Source organism: Hemicordylus capensis, chromosome 1, assembly GCF_027244095.1.
Source record: "Hemicordylus capensis ecotype Gifberg chromosome 1, rHemCap1.1.pri, whole genome shotgun sequence".
Taxonomy (NCBI): domain Eukaryota; kingdom Metazoa; phylum Chordata; class Lepidosauria; order Squamata; family Cordylidae; genus Hemicordylus; species Hemicordylus capensis.
This window is the reverse complement of record NC_069657.1, coordinates 426,433,564-426,449,979: the sequence shown is the minus strand read 5'-3', so window position 1 is coordinate 426,449,979 and position 16,416 is coordinate 426,433,564. Positions and strand designations below refer to the sequence as shown.

The window sequence follows — 16,416 nt, the reverse complement described above, 5'->3', positions numbered from 1 at the left end:
AGAGGCCGGAAAGCAATTGCATGGAATCCAGCTGTCCTACCCTCAGTCAGCTAAAAACTCTCACTTTCTCTGCCTCTGTGTCTATATTCAATTTCCTACAAACTGTTTCTCTAGGACTCCCCTGCCCCGCACTAGCTGAAGTGTGTCACTTTCCAAAGTCAGGAAAGAGAGGTTTCCTGTTATCACGGAATATTATTGTTATGTTGTTAGGTCCGCAACCAGTCAATAGTTGCTCAGTGATAGGGCCATTCACAGCACTCAAGTCAGCCAAACTCACAGTACTATACAGCAAACAGACTTTACTTGCTTACCGGAGATTTGTAGTAAAGCAGTTCACCCCCTTTAAGCACAAACCATCGTCGTTTCCAGGTCTTTATTTTACCACCCATTTTCAACAAATATCCAGATTTTTCCAGTGGTTCCTGTTATTTAAGAGAAATTTTAGAAGTATTAAAAGTTTATTATTCCCCCCACTCTGGCTTAGCTGTGGAGAACTGCAGTACAGCCATTGGAGACTGGATTTATCAGCAGGCCATATTCATGAGGTGACAAACCAAATCCTCAGAAAAACCTCAAAGCCCAGAAAAAGAGCCCCCATTACCTTATTTATTTATTTTAATTAGCATATTTGTATACTATCCACTACTGAAGTCTCTAGGCAGTTTACGACGTTAAAACAAACCAAGAAATTTTAAAACAATTTGAAACATATAAAAATTCAAATTAAAAGAACTACCCATAAAACCCACTAAATAGCTAAAAAAAAAACTTGGCTGAAGAGATGTGTCTTCAGCTGTTTCCTAAAGGTCAACAGGGATGGAGCAGCTAAAGTCTCAGCAGGAAGTGTGTTCCACAGCCCTGGGGCAACTATGGAGAAGGCTCACCTCTGAGTCATCACCAGACGAGCCAGTGGTACCCTCAGACAAACCTCCCCTGAAGATCTTAATACGTGGCAGGGTTCATAACGAAGAAGCTGTTCTCTTAAATTTCTCTTAAAGGCTATGTTAACCTTGTCAATGTAGCCTGTTATCACAAACACAACTACATCTCTTCTTCTACCCTCTTTGCCACTTCTCCTGATCATTTCTATCTCTGTCTCTCTCGTCATCTTCTGCTTCCTGAACACTTTGAAAATTAAAGTGGGTTGGTCACTTGTTACTTGGCTGAGGGAAGAGAGTAGCTGGAACTGAATCCACGTGCAGCATTTACACCCAACTAAATATTGGCTATTAGGTAGGATGCCCAGGGGAAACTGGAGAGAGCTCCAGTTTCCCCTGGGCATCCTACCTAATAGCCAATATTTATTTTGTTTCTACTAGCTTTCCCCCACACAAACCTTGCAAAGCTCTCAGCTGTTTTGTAATGTTCCTGAGATATTCTTTTCTCACACAAGCATTTAAAAAAAAAATTGCTGGATAGCTCAGCAAATTTTATGATATCAGCACAGACATAAGTTGCCAATGCATGATTAGCTTTCTTTCAGAGGCAGGTGGGGGCAAGCCCCAAAAACCAAAATCCCCAAACAGCTGGTTACTACTTGAGAAGGGAACACATATAGTGAGGCTAAGTCACCAAGTGCTTTTGTGCTACTTGTGAACCTGGAATAATTGCGACTGGAACATACTCACATTTTTTCCATTATCACTAGATGAGGAGCAGGTTTTAGGCAATTTCTGTTCTGGTTCTGAATAGTCTGTATCTGTTGAGTAGGCATCAGGAGGAATAGCATAGTCACCTTCTGAGGCCATTGAGGACAGAGACACACCTGAGTGAAAAGCAAATAAAATAAACCAATATATTTCTTCTCTAAATGTTCAATAAACAACAAAACCAAAACCAATGGAAGATAGAGTTTAACAAATATCAAATGTGAATAGTGCATAAGAAAAGCCCTGCTGGATCAGGCCCAAGGCCTATCTAGTCCAGCATCCTGTCTCATACAGTAGCCCACCGAATGATCCTTTTAAAGGCATCCAAGCTAGTGGCCATCACCACATCCTGTGGCAGAGAATTCTACAGATTATGCACTGTGTGAAAAAGTACCTCCTTTTGTCGGTCCTAAATTTCCTGGTGTTCAGTTTCATGGGATGGCCCCTGGTTCTAGTGTTGTATGAGAGGGAGAAACATTTATTTCTGTCCATGCATAATTTCATACTCCTCTATCATGTCCCCCCATAGTCGCCCCTTTTCTGCACTAAAAAGTTCCAAGCGCTTTGCAGATTAGACCCTGCAATGGAGTCACATCGTATCTCTGAAGTGTGCGTCCACTTCCTGTGTTGTGACACCACAGTCCCTATGTGGACAGCAGGGTGCCATTCACATTTCCAGTGCCTTGTTTTGGATTTAATTGCTGCGATACAGAGCTAGGACGTAGTATATCTGGCATTTAAAAGGTGTTGTTTGTTCGGGTTGTAAGTTTTCGCTAGACTGCTCCTCCTGCAGGTCTTACGTTTTGAATGTGATTTGCCAGAATGAGGCATTTAGCCACTTTTGAGTGGCAAATCTGGAAAGCACCCCAGATGCTGTAGCCTTGCCTCATAAGGAAGGTGCTCCAGGCCCCTGATCATCTTGGCTGCCCTCTTCTGTACCTTTTCCATTTCTACAATGTCCTCCTTAAGAAACGGTGACCAGAATTGTATGCAGTACTCTAAACGCTGTTGCACCATAGATTTATATAAGTAGTATAAAATGCTAATAAATACTGTATTAGCATTTTTATTTTCAATCACCTTCCTAATGATCCCCAGCATGGCATTTGTCTTTTTTACAGCTTCATATAAGACAATAGACCATCGATGAAATATGCATTGCACTGCTCCAACGACAAACTTCAAATAACCTCTTTAATGTGTAAAACACCGCCTAGAGATTTTTATACTAGGTGGTATATAAATTCAATCAATCAATCAATCAATCAATCAATCAATAAACAAATAAATAATAAAATATATTAAAAGATATTAAAATAATGTACAGATTTTCCCACAAAACTAAGGCTAAAACAAAACCAAGCCAATGTTTCAGTGTAATACACCATCCTCAGTGCTCTATTTAGCATGCCAGGTGAATGCAGAAATAAATACAGAAGCTGGGAACTGAAAACTTCTTCTTCTTATCCATTCAGTTGTGTCTGACTCTCGGTCACTCTATGGATCAATGCACTCCATGCCATCCTATCTCGTCCAGCTTCCTTTAAGTCCACCAAGGTCATTCTGGTGTCATTTTTAATAATACCCAGCCACCGAGTACGAGGCCGTCCCCGTCTCCTTCTTCCGCTGATCATTCCCAGCATAATTGTCTTTTCGAGTGAATCAGCTTGCATGACATGACCAAAATATGTCAGTCTTTGTTTAGTAATATTGGCTTCTAGTGATATTATTGGTTTAAATCCATCTAAAACTTCCTTATTTGTGATTCTCACTGTCCATGGGATACTCAACAGTTGCCTCCAACACCATATCTCGAAAGCATCCATTCTTCTCCTATCTGCCTTCTTCAAAGTCCACGTTTTGCAGCCATATGTAGCTATTGGAAATATTATTGCATTGACTAGTCTGCATTTGATTGGAAAACTAATATCTTTGCTCTTCCAAATTTTGCTCATGCTGATCACTGCAATTCTTCCAAGTGCTATACACCTTCTGATCTCAGGGCTGCAGTCACATTGATCGATTCTGGAGCCAAGAAAAATAAATTCTTTTACTACTTCAATTATCTCATTATTGATCTTCACTCTGACTTGTGTATTCTCTGCAGTCATCAATATCTTTGTTTTCTTGATGTTAAGATGCAATCCAAATTTTTCACTTTCATCTTTAATTTTTAAAATTAACCACACTAGATCTTTCTTGCTTTCTGCAAGCAATGTCGTATCATCTGCATATCGAAGGTTGTTAATATTCCTACCACCAATTTTCACTCCAATAGCAGATTCTTCCAAATATGCATTTCTCATGACCATTTCTGTGTACATATTAAATAGTGTGGGAGACAGGATGCAACTTTGACGAGTGCCTTTCACAATTTTAAACCAGTCTGTATCTCCATATGCCGTTCTTACCATGGCTTCTTGATCAGAGTACAGCGACTATATAAGCTGGATGAGGTATAATAATATTCTCATTTCTTTAAGGCAATTTCAGAGCTTATCATGATCAACACGATCAGAGCTTTTGTATAGTCAATGAAGCACATACAAAGGTCTTTTTGATATTCCTTCGCCTTTTCCAGCATCCATTGAAGACTGGCAATGTGATCATGCGTTCCTCTCTTTTCGAAATCCCGCTTGTACATCTGGCATCTCTCTATCGACAGTTGGATTCATACGTTGTTGAATGATCTTCAAAAGAATTTTACTCACATGTGGTATCAGGGCTATGGTGCGATAGTTTGAGCAGTCTTTCTTATCACCTTTCTTTGGTATTGGTATAAAGACAGACCTTTTCCACGCTTTTGGCTACCAACAAGTCTTCCATACACATAGCGCTGTCAATACTTTTATTGGTAAAACTCTCAATAACTCTACTAGTACTCCATCAACTCCAGAGGCTTTGCCGTTAGACAGCTGATTGAGTGCCCATACAACTTCCTCCTCCAGAATATTTGGTTCTAATGCTAGTAGGTCTTCTTCCCATCTCATAACATGACTTTGATTTTCACTTGCATAAAGTTGTTCTGTGTATTCCTGCCACCTTACTCTAATTTCTTGTTGATCTAATTGCTTGTAATTCCTGCCCATCATGTCCTCTAACCATTGCCTTCCTTGCCATAAAGGGGCTTCTCGCCTTTCTCACATAAGCAAAACACTCCCCTATATGACCTTTCTCAACTGCTTCCTCCATTTCCTTACAGTGGTCAGACCAATATTTTTCTTTATCTTTTCTCACTTTTCTCTGAAACTCTGCAAGCAACCAACAGATAATAGATAACACACAAGGGAGGAGAGAGCAGACCTTTTGCAAAGAAGATATTAACTCTTTCAGTGACCAATGTATCTTTCATCTCATCTTTAACATTAATATTAGGTTTCAATTGTTCTATGAACATAGCTTCCGTGATCTTATTTCTTATTAAATTCCCTTCAACAGCCAATGTTGATACTTTTGTTTTGGTCACTTTTCCACTGTATTCCTCCTTCATATGTATCACCCACGATTTTGTTTAATTTTTATTATGCTGCATATCAGCCAGATGTTCTTTATATCTTTTCCTTAGTTGTCTTCCTGTTTCTCCAATATAGAATGCTGCACATTCCACACTTTCAGTTTTATACACTACCCCCTTCACCACACCAACCCCCATCCTCCTCACAGATAGAACGCTCCCCACCTTCACATCTATTATCATAGAACTGGGATTTAACTAAATGTTTTTTAAAAGTTTTAGGTGCTGTACAAACCATATAAGCCTTAACTCCATGTCTACTCAAAGTTTTCTGTACCTGCTATGTAAATCTATCTGTTACAAAAGGCATTTTTAAAGCCGGCCATCCTTTCACAAACTTTACACTCCTATTCCTACATAATGGAAGTTTATAACCATAAACTTGAATCAACTCTTCAGCTTTTTCCCTAGATGTCACAATGTGTACACTAGATTAAACACATATAGCCCTTTGTACCACATTCTTAACTACCTGCTCCTTTTCAATTCTGGGATGTGCTGAATTACTATTCATTACAATCCCCCTTTTCATGGGCATCCTATAGCACCTGGTTTTCATGTAGCCCCCACAAATTCGGATTTCAGGGATAAACTTCCTTGTTCATTAGGCTGGTCCCCTATTAATCTTATACTCTATTGAGTTTCCCAAACTTTCTATCAGCATGATCTTTAGTTCTAGTGATAATCAAAATATCATCAATATACCTCTTGTACTATATTACATCATATCTGATAGAAGGTTTGGGGGGCTGTGAATGGGAGACTCTCCTTGCAGCAGAAGGCTGGATTGGAATAGCTTTTGGATTCCTCCCAGGTCCCTGATCCTATGCAATTCATTCCTGATCCTGAAATGTGTATTTCTATTCAGCAACACATACCAAATCTGCTCCTGTTAATTCTATCTGGGTTCTCAGTATCAAGACAGGTTATTTCATCTTCATACTCGTTAGTTACTGAATATTCAATAAATGATGTCTTCAGTCTTGTCTTCAAGAACCTACTCTGTTTTCAAGTCAGCCCTTCAATGAGGATGCGACATGACAGTTTAAACATCCCATTAGGTGCAACAAAGGTGTTTCAACTTTTATTGCTTTCTTCTGTAAGAATCATTCAATATTACACAGTCAAAGCTAATGCTATGATTTCTCCCCTTTGTATAATAGATACAGTTATCAGATCTGTGGATATGCTGCACTGTCAGACTAGAAAATAATTTTCACTTGTCTGAAATAAAGTATCACTTTTTTACCCTGTACAATGATTACTGGAAGAACACCTTGGTCTTTTGGATGATACAGTAATTTCAGTGTCTAATATCCACTTGTGCCTGAATTTTAAATGTTCTAGGATCCAAAATAATATGGTTTTTCCTGTCACAGCAACCATATCTGCAAGTTCTTTGTGACTGTGAAGGAAAGTTACTGAACATGAAATGACAGGGCAATTTTAAAAAACAAACTAAACAGAAATGCCTTAGAAATTAATGTAGCAAAATATTCTTTTAAAGAAAAAGTTCCTTTTGCCAGCTTGCTTTGTTATGCAAGATTTAAAATAAAAGTCAAGAACTCAAGAGGCATGCTCTCGCCAATCATTCTGTTAAATAATGAGAAATATTCTATCCTTTCCCAGCTCTAGTCTGAAAAATAGGCTGCACATTTTAAACACACTCGGAATGATAAACTATTATGTTTTTATGGCTTCTGCCCACCTCGTTTCATAGCCCTGGGACTACCTGGGCCACTTCTGCTTCGCGAGTCTGATTCAGATGTCTGTGAACTGGACTGGGAACTATCTTCTTCTTCAGATCCAGAGGATTCATCTAAGAAGGGGTTGTTACTTATTTGTGTTGCTTTCTAAAGAAATAGCAAAACATTTATTTTAAATGTTGCATTAAAAAAACAAACCTGTTGAAGTTACACTTATTTTTCTGCTTTCTAAAGTACTACAATACTGTGAAACTGAATTTTTTTTAGAAATTTCACGCACAAAAAGTCTAGAAATTTCACACACAATGGTGGCCTGTAGTAGACAGATGGTTTTTAGAAGGACTTGTGCAGAAGAATCTACAGGCGACATAGTTGCATAAGTAACTGTTAATGTTTGTATTTTAATTATTCAATGTTTAATTGTGTGTAATAATTTGAGGAGTAGACATGTTAGCATTTGTATAGCGATTTTTGAATGTCCAAAGCACTTCACATATATTATCCCTGTAATCTTAAGTACTAAGTATGGTAAATTCAGTATCTGGATCGAAATCTGATGACCTCCAGCATTGGTGCCAGCGACACCAGTATTGATGGAGGAGGTCAAAACATTGTTGGAAAAGGAGCTGATCTCTCCGGTTCAATGGATGGATTGCAAAGGAAGCTTCTACTCTCACTACTTCCAGATTCCAAAGCGAGATGGGGGCGTTCATCCAGTCATGGATCTATGGGACCTAAACTTGTTTATCAGTGTGAAAAAGTTCCGCATGATAGCGGAGAGGAATGGGTTGCAACACTGGATTTAAGGGATGCTTATTTTCACATCGGTTTCACTACTATGTATGTTAAGCACAGTAGATAGTATTATCTCTATATTGCAGAAGAAGATCTGAGGCTAAGAGGAAGCGTCTTGCCTAACTTTAGCTAGTGAGATTATGGCAGAGGTGAGGTTAATCAGGGAAGTCCCAGTTCACAGCCCAGTATCTAAGCCACTCTACGATACCAGACATACTGTTTAGTTAAAAATAATGGCCCATTTAATGCTCTAAAATTCAATTCACACTGAAAGGTTTGTGCAGATGATTCTACAGAAGTCAATATAAAGTGGGGGGAGGATACAATTTGTCTCCGTTTCTGGCTTACTACAGCATGTCACAGATGTGACTATACATATTTGTGGTATGGAAAGTTAGGCGGCTGGCTCCTCTTTGTCTCTGGCCAATCAGCCACATCATTCATGTAGCACAGCTCCCTCTCCACACTTGTCTCTTAATGTACAAGAAGTCCTGCTGGTATATTAAGCTGGAATACTGGAGACTGGGATCCAATAATAAGCTGTTTGCATTCACATTCTTTCCATCAACATTTCTGGCTCTACTGAATTTTGATTGTTATGGATATGTTCAGGCTTTACATTTGGCACATAAAAATAAAAATACACCAATGGAAAATCCCACCTCTTAAGTATTTTACCATTTTCATTTAACAATTGAAGCTGCCACATATTTCAAAAAGTTGCCAGAAAAGAACAAAAAATACGATTAAATATCATTGGAAAATAAAGACAAAAAGTATTGGCAAACAATAAGATTTAGAAAGTTTTGTAAATGCAACATTACAACCTGTGTTTACACAATTATCATATCACACTATTCCAACAGTGGGATACCCACTTGCAACTCAGGCTAAACAGAATCAATTGCTTTTCCAGAATTTAATTTTTTTAAAATAGAGGCTTATGACATACTGGGCAACAAACATTAAATGCCAAGTTTAATGCCCTTACTCAAATAACTGCTTTTAAATAATGATTAAATGCCCCTGCTTAAATAACTGCTTTGAAATAACAAGATTACCCCTTTAAGAGTTGTGTAGACTGGGGTTGTCACATTCTTGTATATTAATGATGTATAGAGTCCTGATGGGGAATATGAAGTTGAAGAAGTAGTACCTGAAATAAATAATATTTATTCAAAATAACATCTGGAAATATTGGGCCAAGTATCTGCTCTTATTTATAAGTTATTCAGTGAATTGTCCCTGCAAAAAAAGACATGAAGACATAGATTTACAAATCTAAGAGGATAAAAGTACTTATGGACAAAGTTCACCTGTCTTTTGTATAAAATGTACACATTTTCTCCATGCTAGAATTTTCACACAGAACTAAGAGGGCTAGATCACTGCAGCCCATACAAAAAAGCCAGTGGCTGACATCCTCATAAAGTGCTTGCAGAAGGACGTTGCACTAGTTACTTGCGCTAAGTCTGGAGCTTGTGTTTCAGACTAGTATTCTGCAACTTCAAACATGCTTACACTTGCTCAACAGTAGAGAAACCCACCCTCATTTGTTTTAAAGGGAGCTTTTACTCAAGAAGACTAGAGCACTATTCTACAACCCCCCCCCCTTTTTTTAAGCAAACCACTCTTCTTGTACTAGTGCAACTTTGCTCAATACAAAAGCGCTTCATTAACGTGTCAGCAACCACAATTTGAGATGTTCAGTCTGAGATTTTATACTCTTAAACAAAGTGGCACAAAACTCAGGATTTGTGGCACAAAGCTTGGGTACAGGATGTGGGAGGACATCATGATGTCCATTTTTTTAAATGTCTCAGAGGAAATGGGGCTTTTGAAAGGAACCGACTCCTTGCTAAGTATGTTTAGGATTTCAATCCTAATAGCAGTTTTGGCATACTTACTTTTATTGAAGGAGTCCATGTTGAAGGCCTCAGAAAACCGTAAACCCGACTTGGCTATGGCATAAATTCTGCTTTCCTGACATAAAAACAGAGGCTTTTATAATACATTTCATTATGCTTCCCACAATTTTAAGATGGTGTCCATATGGGGATAATTTCATTGACATGCAGGGAATTAAATCTTCAAAATAAATTACACCTAGAGCTCACTCCTGTTCAGCTGAAATGGGAAAAGAATTAATGACTTCTTTCTAAAGTAAGAATGAAATTTTATGACAGGTGAAGTTTAAAACTGATCTTGCTATTCTCTGGTTGTTTGTAGTCATTCTGCAATATGTAATTCATCTAGCCTGATTAGAACATTGCCATATTTCTTTATTAGCAACAGAGTTTGCTTTATTCCTTACTGAAATATTTTAATCATTAGATTAGATGCCAGTTTCTAAAATTTCACACAAATATTTTTCCATGACATTTAATAGTAGTAGTAAATCATATCTATCACCTCCTTTTGTGCTTTCCATTTCTGGATTGTTGTTGTTATATTACCATCAAAATTCAAATAACTTTTAATTTCTTAAACGTGTAATTTCCCTTATTGCATTTGATATTTGTTGCTTTTACTTATAGATAATGAAGTCAATGGAACTCTTTTTTAATAATATGTGTTTAGGGCAGAAGTGTATATTGATTTTCTTAGACAAATTAAAACAGACCTATAATAATCTTCTGTAGATAGAAAACCATGAAGATGTATATATGTTAACAACAAATTAAGAAAGTAACCAGAAAATGTACTACTGTATTTACTTGAATCCAAGAGAAGTCCCCCCCACCCACCAGTTCTTTCCTGTTAAATAAAGGGTGGTCAGGTCCTCTTTCTTTTGGGTAAATACAGGCATAACCTGCATTTAAACTCTATCTTTTAAAACATTGTCTTAAATTCAGAGTCACCTTCTATTCGAGTAAATATGGTATTTAGTCATTATTCTATGTAGTGAATACAGGGCTGGCTCTAGGGTTTTTGGCACCAAAGTGATGTTTGACTTTGTCCTCACTCCAAGCTGAGAGGTAAGAGCCCCTGCTTTAACCTGACCTACACAGGTTACTTATTTGCAGGGTCAAATGACTAGCCAGCATTGGTCTGAGGAAACAGTGGGAGAGAGTATGGGGACAAAACTGTAATGCTTCATAGATGAAAAGATGGTGCTATTAATTTGGAAATCCAGTCTGAGACTTTCTTTTAAAAAAAAGAATGCTGAGACAGACAATTCATATTCAAGAGAGGGAGTGCAGCTTATGAGACTAGGTGTTCACTGGGGGCTGAGTTACAAATGAGCAAATGAGACTGTGTATTTTGGGGTGCAGAATATACAGGTCCTTTGGGGATCAGGATGCAATGTTATATACAGGAGAACTCCATTATTTGCGGGGGGTTCCGTTCTGTGGGCGGTGGGCATGGATAATGAATCTGCGAATAACGAGGCATTAGGGCTATGGGAATCTGGGTGTTAGGTTTCTGGACTACTAAAAATGGCCAAAGATCACAGCTTTTGCCCCCGTTCCCCCCCAAATCAACCCAGAAAGTGCCCTACCAAAGTACAGAGCAGTCCTGGGCATCCAGGGGGCCGAAAATTGACTGAAAATCACCAGGTTTGTCCTGTTTTTTCAACTAAATGAGCCATAAAATGGCTCTGAAACACAAAATGGCAGCTGGAAATGACCTCCAAGGTCATTTCCAGCCACCCTGACCTGCATATACATGGGTTAAACCCACCCCCCATTTTTCTGCATATAGTGAGGTCGGGTGTCAATTACCTGACCGCGGATACACAAAACCACGAGTGCTGGAACTATGATTAACGAGGTCCTCCTGTACCACTGTGTAGTACTTCAGAGGTGCAATACACAAGGGAAAGAAAGAAAAGTTGGCAATGGAATATCCTGGCATTGTTTATGGACATCCCACCTCAGAATTGGTGCCTGAGGCAACCACCTAGGTCTGCCTAGCAGACGGACCAGCCCTGAGTGAACAACAAATGAAAACATGAAGGATAATAGAAAATATGTGCTAGTGGCAGTTTCCCATTCATAGCATCTTCCAAGAAAAACCCCCAAATTGCTTTATAACATAGTTGGAGGTTAAAAAAAAGTTTCTGGGTTCTACAGAGGAAGCTACTGAGACAGACATTCTTGGAAAAATTCTAGGGGATGCACAGATGTGCACATCTTTAAGTTACTGCTATAATTCAACATTAGACAGTAACTTTAGTAATGCATAATTATCTTACTAGCTTGCCAAACTGGATGCAGAAGAATTCTAAAAGATTACGCCTTTGCGGCTCAGATGTGCTACAATTTTTAGGTCATTATTTCTTAGCTTTTCCTTTGTGCAAAAAGATAAAACTGAAGTGATTTGCTGGCCTTATTACTACAAAGGAATTTTGACATCAGAAAGAAACTGCATACTTAATTAGTTGGGCTTATTATTTTGCCACAAATAAAGTTACGAATTTGCTTCTTTGCATGGCAACATAAGAGCCACTTTTTTAAAAAACACCCCCAGCATCACAAACTCAATCCAAAGCTTTCATGACAGGTCCTGTATGTAAAGTATTATCTTCGAGTCACATAACATAACCCATTACTTATGCTCATATATTGAGTAGAGAGCCACATTAGGAGGACAAATTTAAAAAAATAGTGACAGACTATATATCGAAGACCTTCCCGCTCCTTAGTCACTTACGCATATTCTCCCCCAGGTTTTGGGTGTGGCTATTAAAATTGTTATTTTACTGTAAAAAATAGAAAATCCAACACCACATACTTACTCTCTCTCTCTCTCTCTCTCTCTCTCACACTCACACACACACACACACACACACACACACACACACACACACACACACACTTACTTTGAGCTATTGGGACCAAACTTTGCAAAGTGACTTCCTATGACCCTACAAACATGGTGTACCCAGGAACCCTAACAACCACTCTGTACAGATAGACAGATGCATATACAGCAGATTAGGGCTAGGGCTGAAGGAGAGTTGTCCATTGATATGCTCTAAGTTTCTATACCTGAGGAATGCTGGGTACTTAAAGCTAGTATATATGTAAGTATATGTATATATGTATATATACATATACACATACATGAATTGGATTTTCCATTGTATATGGAGAGGGAGAGAGAGAGAGAAGAAACATGATGTGAGCCAGTTCTGGTTAAATTAGCATAGTGAAATATTATAATATAGAAATTTTAACTTACCCAAGAAGGGAATCGATGCAGTGGAGGAGTAGGGGGCTTGCAGCTAGTAGTTTTCCTTGCATCACCAGAGTCCAGGGCTTCTGCATGTGGAGTTTCACAGGAGTCATAGGTAAACAATTCGTCATTGCAGCTAATTTCCATTTTCTCTAGCACATCTGTCCCTTCCCCATCCACTTGATCAATGTCTGTTTCCTGCGGCTTGAAAGGACGTATCATACTTATAGCATTTCTGTTTCTGCCAAACATTTTGTCAGAACACAGAGGAGGCTGGCTGAAATGTTTTTTTGCTAATGCTGCACTTATGGTGAAGACACTGGGAGTCCTCAGCTTTGGTGGTGGCAGATTAGATGGAGAATCCAGTTGCCTTCCAGGCTGAAAGTCTGCTGCCAGCACCAATGCTGGGTGCTTAGGTGCTAGTGCAGGAGTTAAAATTGGACTTGGGGTATTTGCCTCACTAGAAGAAGATGAATAATCTAGCCTCTGGGATTGAAATCTCTTATTTAGTTCATCTGAAAAGCTATCTTCCTTTTTGCTGAAGGATTCCAAGTTGATCTTTCCGACTAGGTGGTTCTGGCTTTTCCATGGAGACCCTTGTTGCCAGGAATATAGTTTTTTGTGTACACTTCCCTGAGCTCCAAAGCTCTCTTCTTCCAAAAAAGAACTGCTGTCATCAGATGCTGTCAAATACATTTCACTCCCAATTCTGCTGTAGCCTGTGCCTTCTTCAGATGTGTGACTTGAAAGGGTAGATATACACCTGGATTTTGATCTTCCTTTTCCTCCTTCATCCTCATCAGAGCTCCAGTCACTTACTGTTATACAAGAGTTCTTTGACACATTGCTGTCTAGATCTTTTGACATTAGTGCCTGTCTCTGTTCTGGTCCACAAGAGCTTTGTTGCAGTGGCTTTGGACCTCTATTACTCCCATACATTTGGGCGGCAAGGGATGTTTCTTGGATTTCTTTCTCTGGAAAAGTAGTAGATAATGTCTAGCAAAACTATTTTAAATGAAGTAGTTTAAAGTGGATTGCAATTCATAATCAAGATGCGCAAGCAAGGTTAAGTTTAAACTCTCTGATGTTTCCAATCAAGGAAATAGCAATAGTTTGTGTGAGCAGCATACAGGGTTGCATAAGATATGGGCAGCTTCATCTTAAGAGTCTACAGCCTGATCTACCAGTACATTTGCAGCAGAATTAGGTGGTAGACTGGACAGTATTGGAGACTGGTAGACTGGAGGTAGGTGTGCCAGTTATTAATGCTTCCCCGGATTTAAAACAACAACAACCAGAGAAAAACTTCCTCCTGAAAGTATTGAACCAGCATGGCAGGAAGTGGCCACCCCAAGAAGCTAGCTTTTTTGTTGTTGTTTTAATTTACAGTGATTTTTTTTTTTTTTAACAGTGGTGGTGGAGAGGCATTAAAAATTGCTTTGCCAACTACAGGTTGAATTAGTACAATCCACTATGCCTCTTCAAGATTCTACCACCTCATTTTGCTGCAGGTGTAGGCCTACTTTTGTTCCTACTTGATGAACTGCATCCAATTAGAGCACTCTGTTCTTGGCAAGGGAGGCAGAGTTGACCAGCAGCTGGAGAGGAGAGCTGGTCTTGTGGTAGCAAGCATGACTTCTCCCCATAGCTAAGCAGGGTCTGCCCTGGTTGTATATTAATGGGAGACTTGATGTGTGAGCACTGCAAGATATTTCCCCTCAGGGGATGAAGCTGCTCTGGGAAGAGCAGAAGGTTTAAAGTTCCCTCCCTGGCTTCTCCAAGATAGGGCTGAAAGAGATTCCTGCCTGCAACCTTGGAGAAGCTGCTGCCAGTCTGTGAAGACAATACTGAGCTTGATAGACCAATGGTCTGACTCAGTATATGGCAGTTTCCTATCTTCCTACTTGTCATAAAAAGTCCCTGAATACTCGTATTAAAAATAAAAACACTGATGCAGAGTTCATCAGTCTACATCCTATAGGTAAAGGTGATATCCCCAACCCATGCCACTAGAACTAGAGAAACCCAAGGCAAAGCTTGCCGCACCAATGCCAAGAAAGAAAATATTAGTGCAACAGGTCCGATAGCTGCTGCTAAAGTGAGCCAGGCAAATTTTAAAAAGATAGACTCTCCCCTCTAAGGCTTCTACCTAGCTTGTTTTGAATTGCAGCTGGCTGCAGCCAAACTCTTTTTCAATACACCTCTGCCCACTGTCTGCCCTGGGACCCTACCATCCAATTATGTGTACTGTTGTTTCTGCATAACAACTCATAAGATCAGGCTATAAAGATAAGCTGTAATCATAAGTAATTTCCCTCAAGCAAGTTTCAATGAATGCAGGGGGTTTCACTTCAAAGAAGGAAAAAGCCATAGAAACTATGCTTAATTGACCATCTAAGCCACAAACTAGTTAGTTTCCTTAAGCAGGAATAATCTGACCTGACACCCCAAACCCAAATATTTACACCAGCAAAACTGCATACAAACACAGACTAGCATTCCTGTAATATATCCTGCAATATAATATATCCTGTAATGTATATATTACATACATCCCTGTATGTATGGGAGCCAGCGTGGTGTAGTGGTTAGAGTGCTGGACTAGGACCGGGGAGACCCATGTTCAAATCCCCATTCAGCCATGATACTAGCTGGGTGACTCTGGGCCAGTCACCTCTCTCTCAGCCTAACCTACTTCACAGGGTTGTTGTGAAAGAGAAACTCAAGTATGTAGTACACCGCTCTGGGCCCCTTGGAGGAAGAGCGGGATATAAATATATATTTAAAAAAAATAAGTGCAGTGTTATTGATGCAGCAAACAGGTAGATCTCATCCTAAGCATTTATTTGCTGGTATTAGAAAGTTTTGGAATCAAGCTAACACACCTGAAAGCAAGAAAAGAACTTGCTTGCCAATTTCAAATGCAAGAACTCCAAGCTAGCTAATATAGAGAGTGGGCTATCCAAGCTCCAATGCTCACATTTCAAATTAAAATACTTTAACATACCAAGAAAGAAAATTGGGATGTGCCAACCTTGTAAAGGAAGACAGGGAACACTATCCTCTATCATAACCGAAATATTCTAAAACATCTTCATTCAGAAAGTGAGACAATCCAAGGATTATTAGAGCGCTTCTAACAATAAGAAAAGTATGAACCTTATAATAGAAATAGAATATCACCTTTTATGCTTGGAACCAGTGGATAACTACTAAGATCACTTTTTCTCTGGAGCCAGTTCGTTTTCCCTGCTTTAAGTGCAGTTAAATATTACACTGGCAGAGACATTAACACCGAGTTAAACTAAGAGTTCCTGCTTAACTGGAAGGAATTCAAATGGAAAGACAAATAAGAATCGTTCCTTCAAAATGACACATACATTCAGGTTGTAGGATGTCTTCATTTTCTTTTTAAACACAAAGGTTTATATTCCAATATGAAATATTGCTGGAGCAACCACAATGCAATATCATGCAGCTGCACTGCTCTTAATAAACCTCAGCTTAACCAGTCCAGAGCAGAATTTTTGGAATATTGGTTTATTTTTTAATTGTATTTTAGGACATTTAG

The 16,416-nt window shown here is 39.0% G+C and overlaps 1 protein-coding gene across 3 annotated transcripts in view; it reads right to left on the bottom strand.

Moving 5' to 3' along the window:
- PLEKHH2 (pleckstrin homology, MyTH4 and FERM domain containing H2) overlaps positions 1-16,416 on the bottom strand; it is a 111,986-nt gene that overhangs the window by 57,805 nt on the left and 37,765 nt on the right. For all 3 annotated transcript variants that reach the window (XM_053311769.1, XM_053311778.1, XM_053311786.1), the window contains 6 exons: positions 12,852-13,819; positions 9,572-9,647; positions 8,726-8,820; positions 6,872-7,016; positions 1,629-1,765; positions 312-422 (listed from right to left, as the gene is read on the bottom strand). In XM_053311769.1, coding sequence (XP_053167744.1) covers positions 312-422; positions 1,629-1,765; positions 6,872-7,016; positions 8,726-8,820; positions 9,572-9,647; positions 12,852-13,819 — 1,532 coding nt within the window. The remainder of the gene's footprint in view (positions 1-311; positions 423-1,628; positions 1,766-6,871; positions 7,017-8,725; positions 8,821-9,571; positions 9,648-12,851; positions 13,820-16,416) is intronic.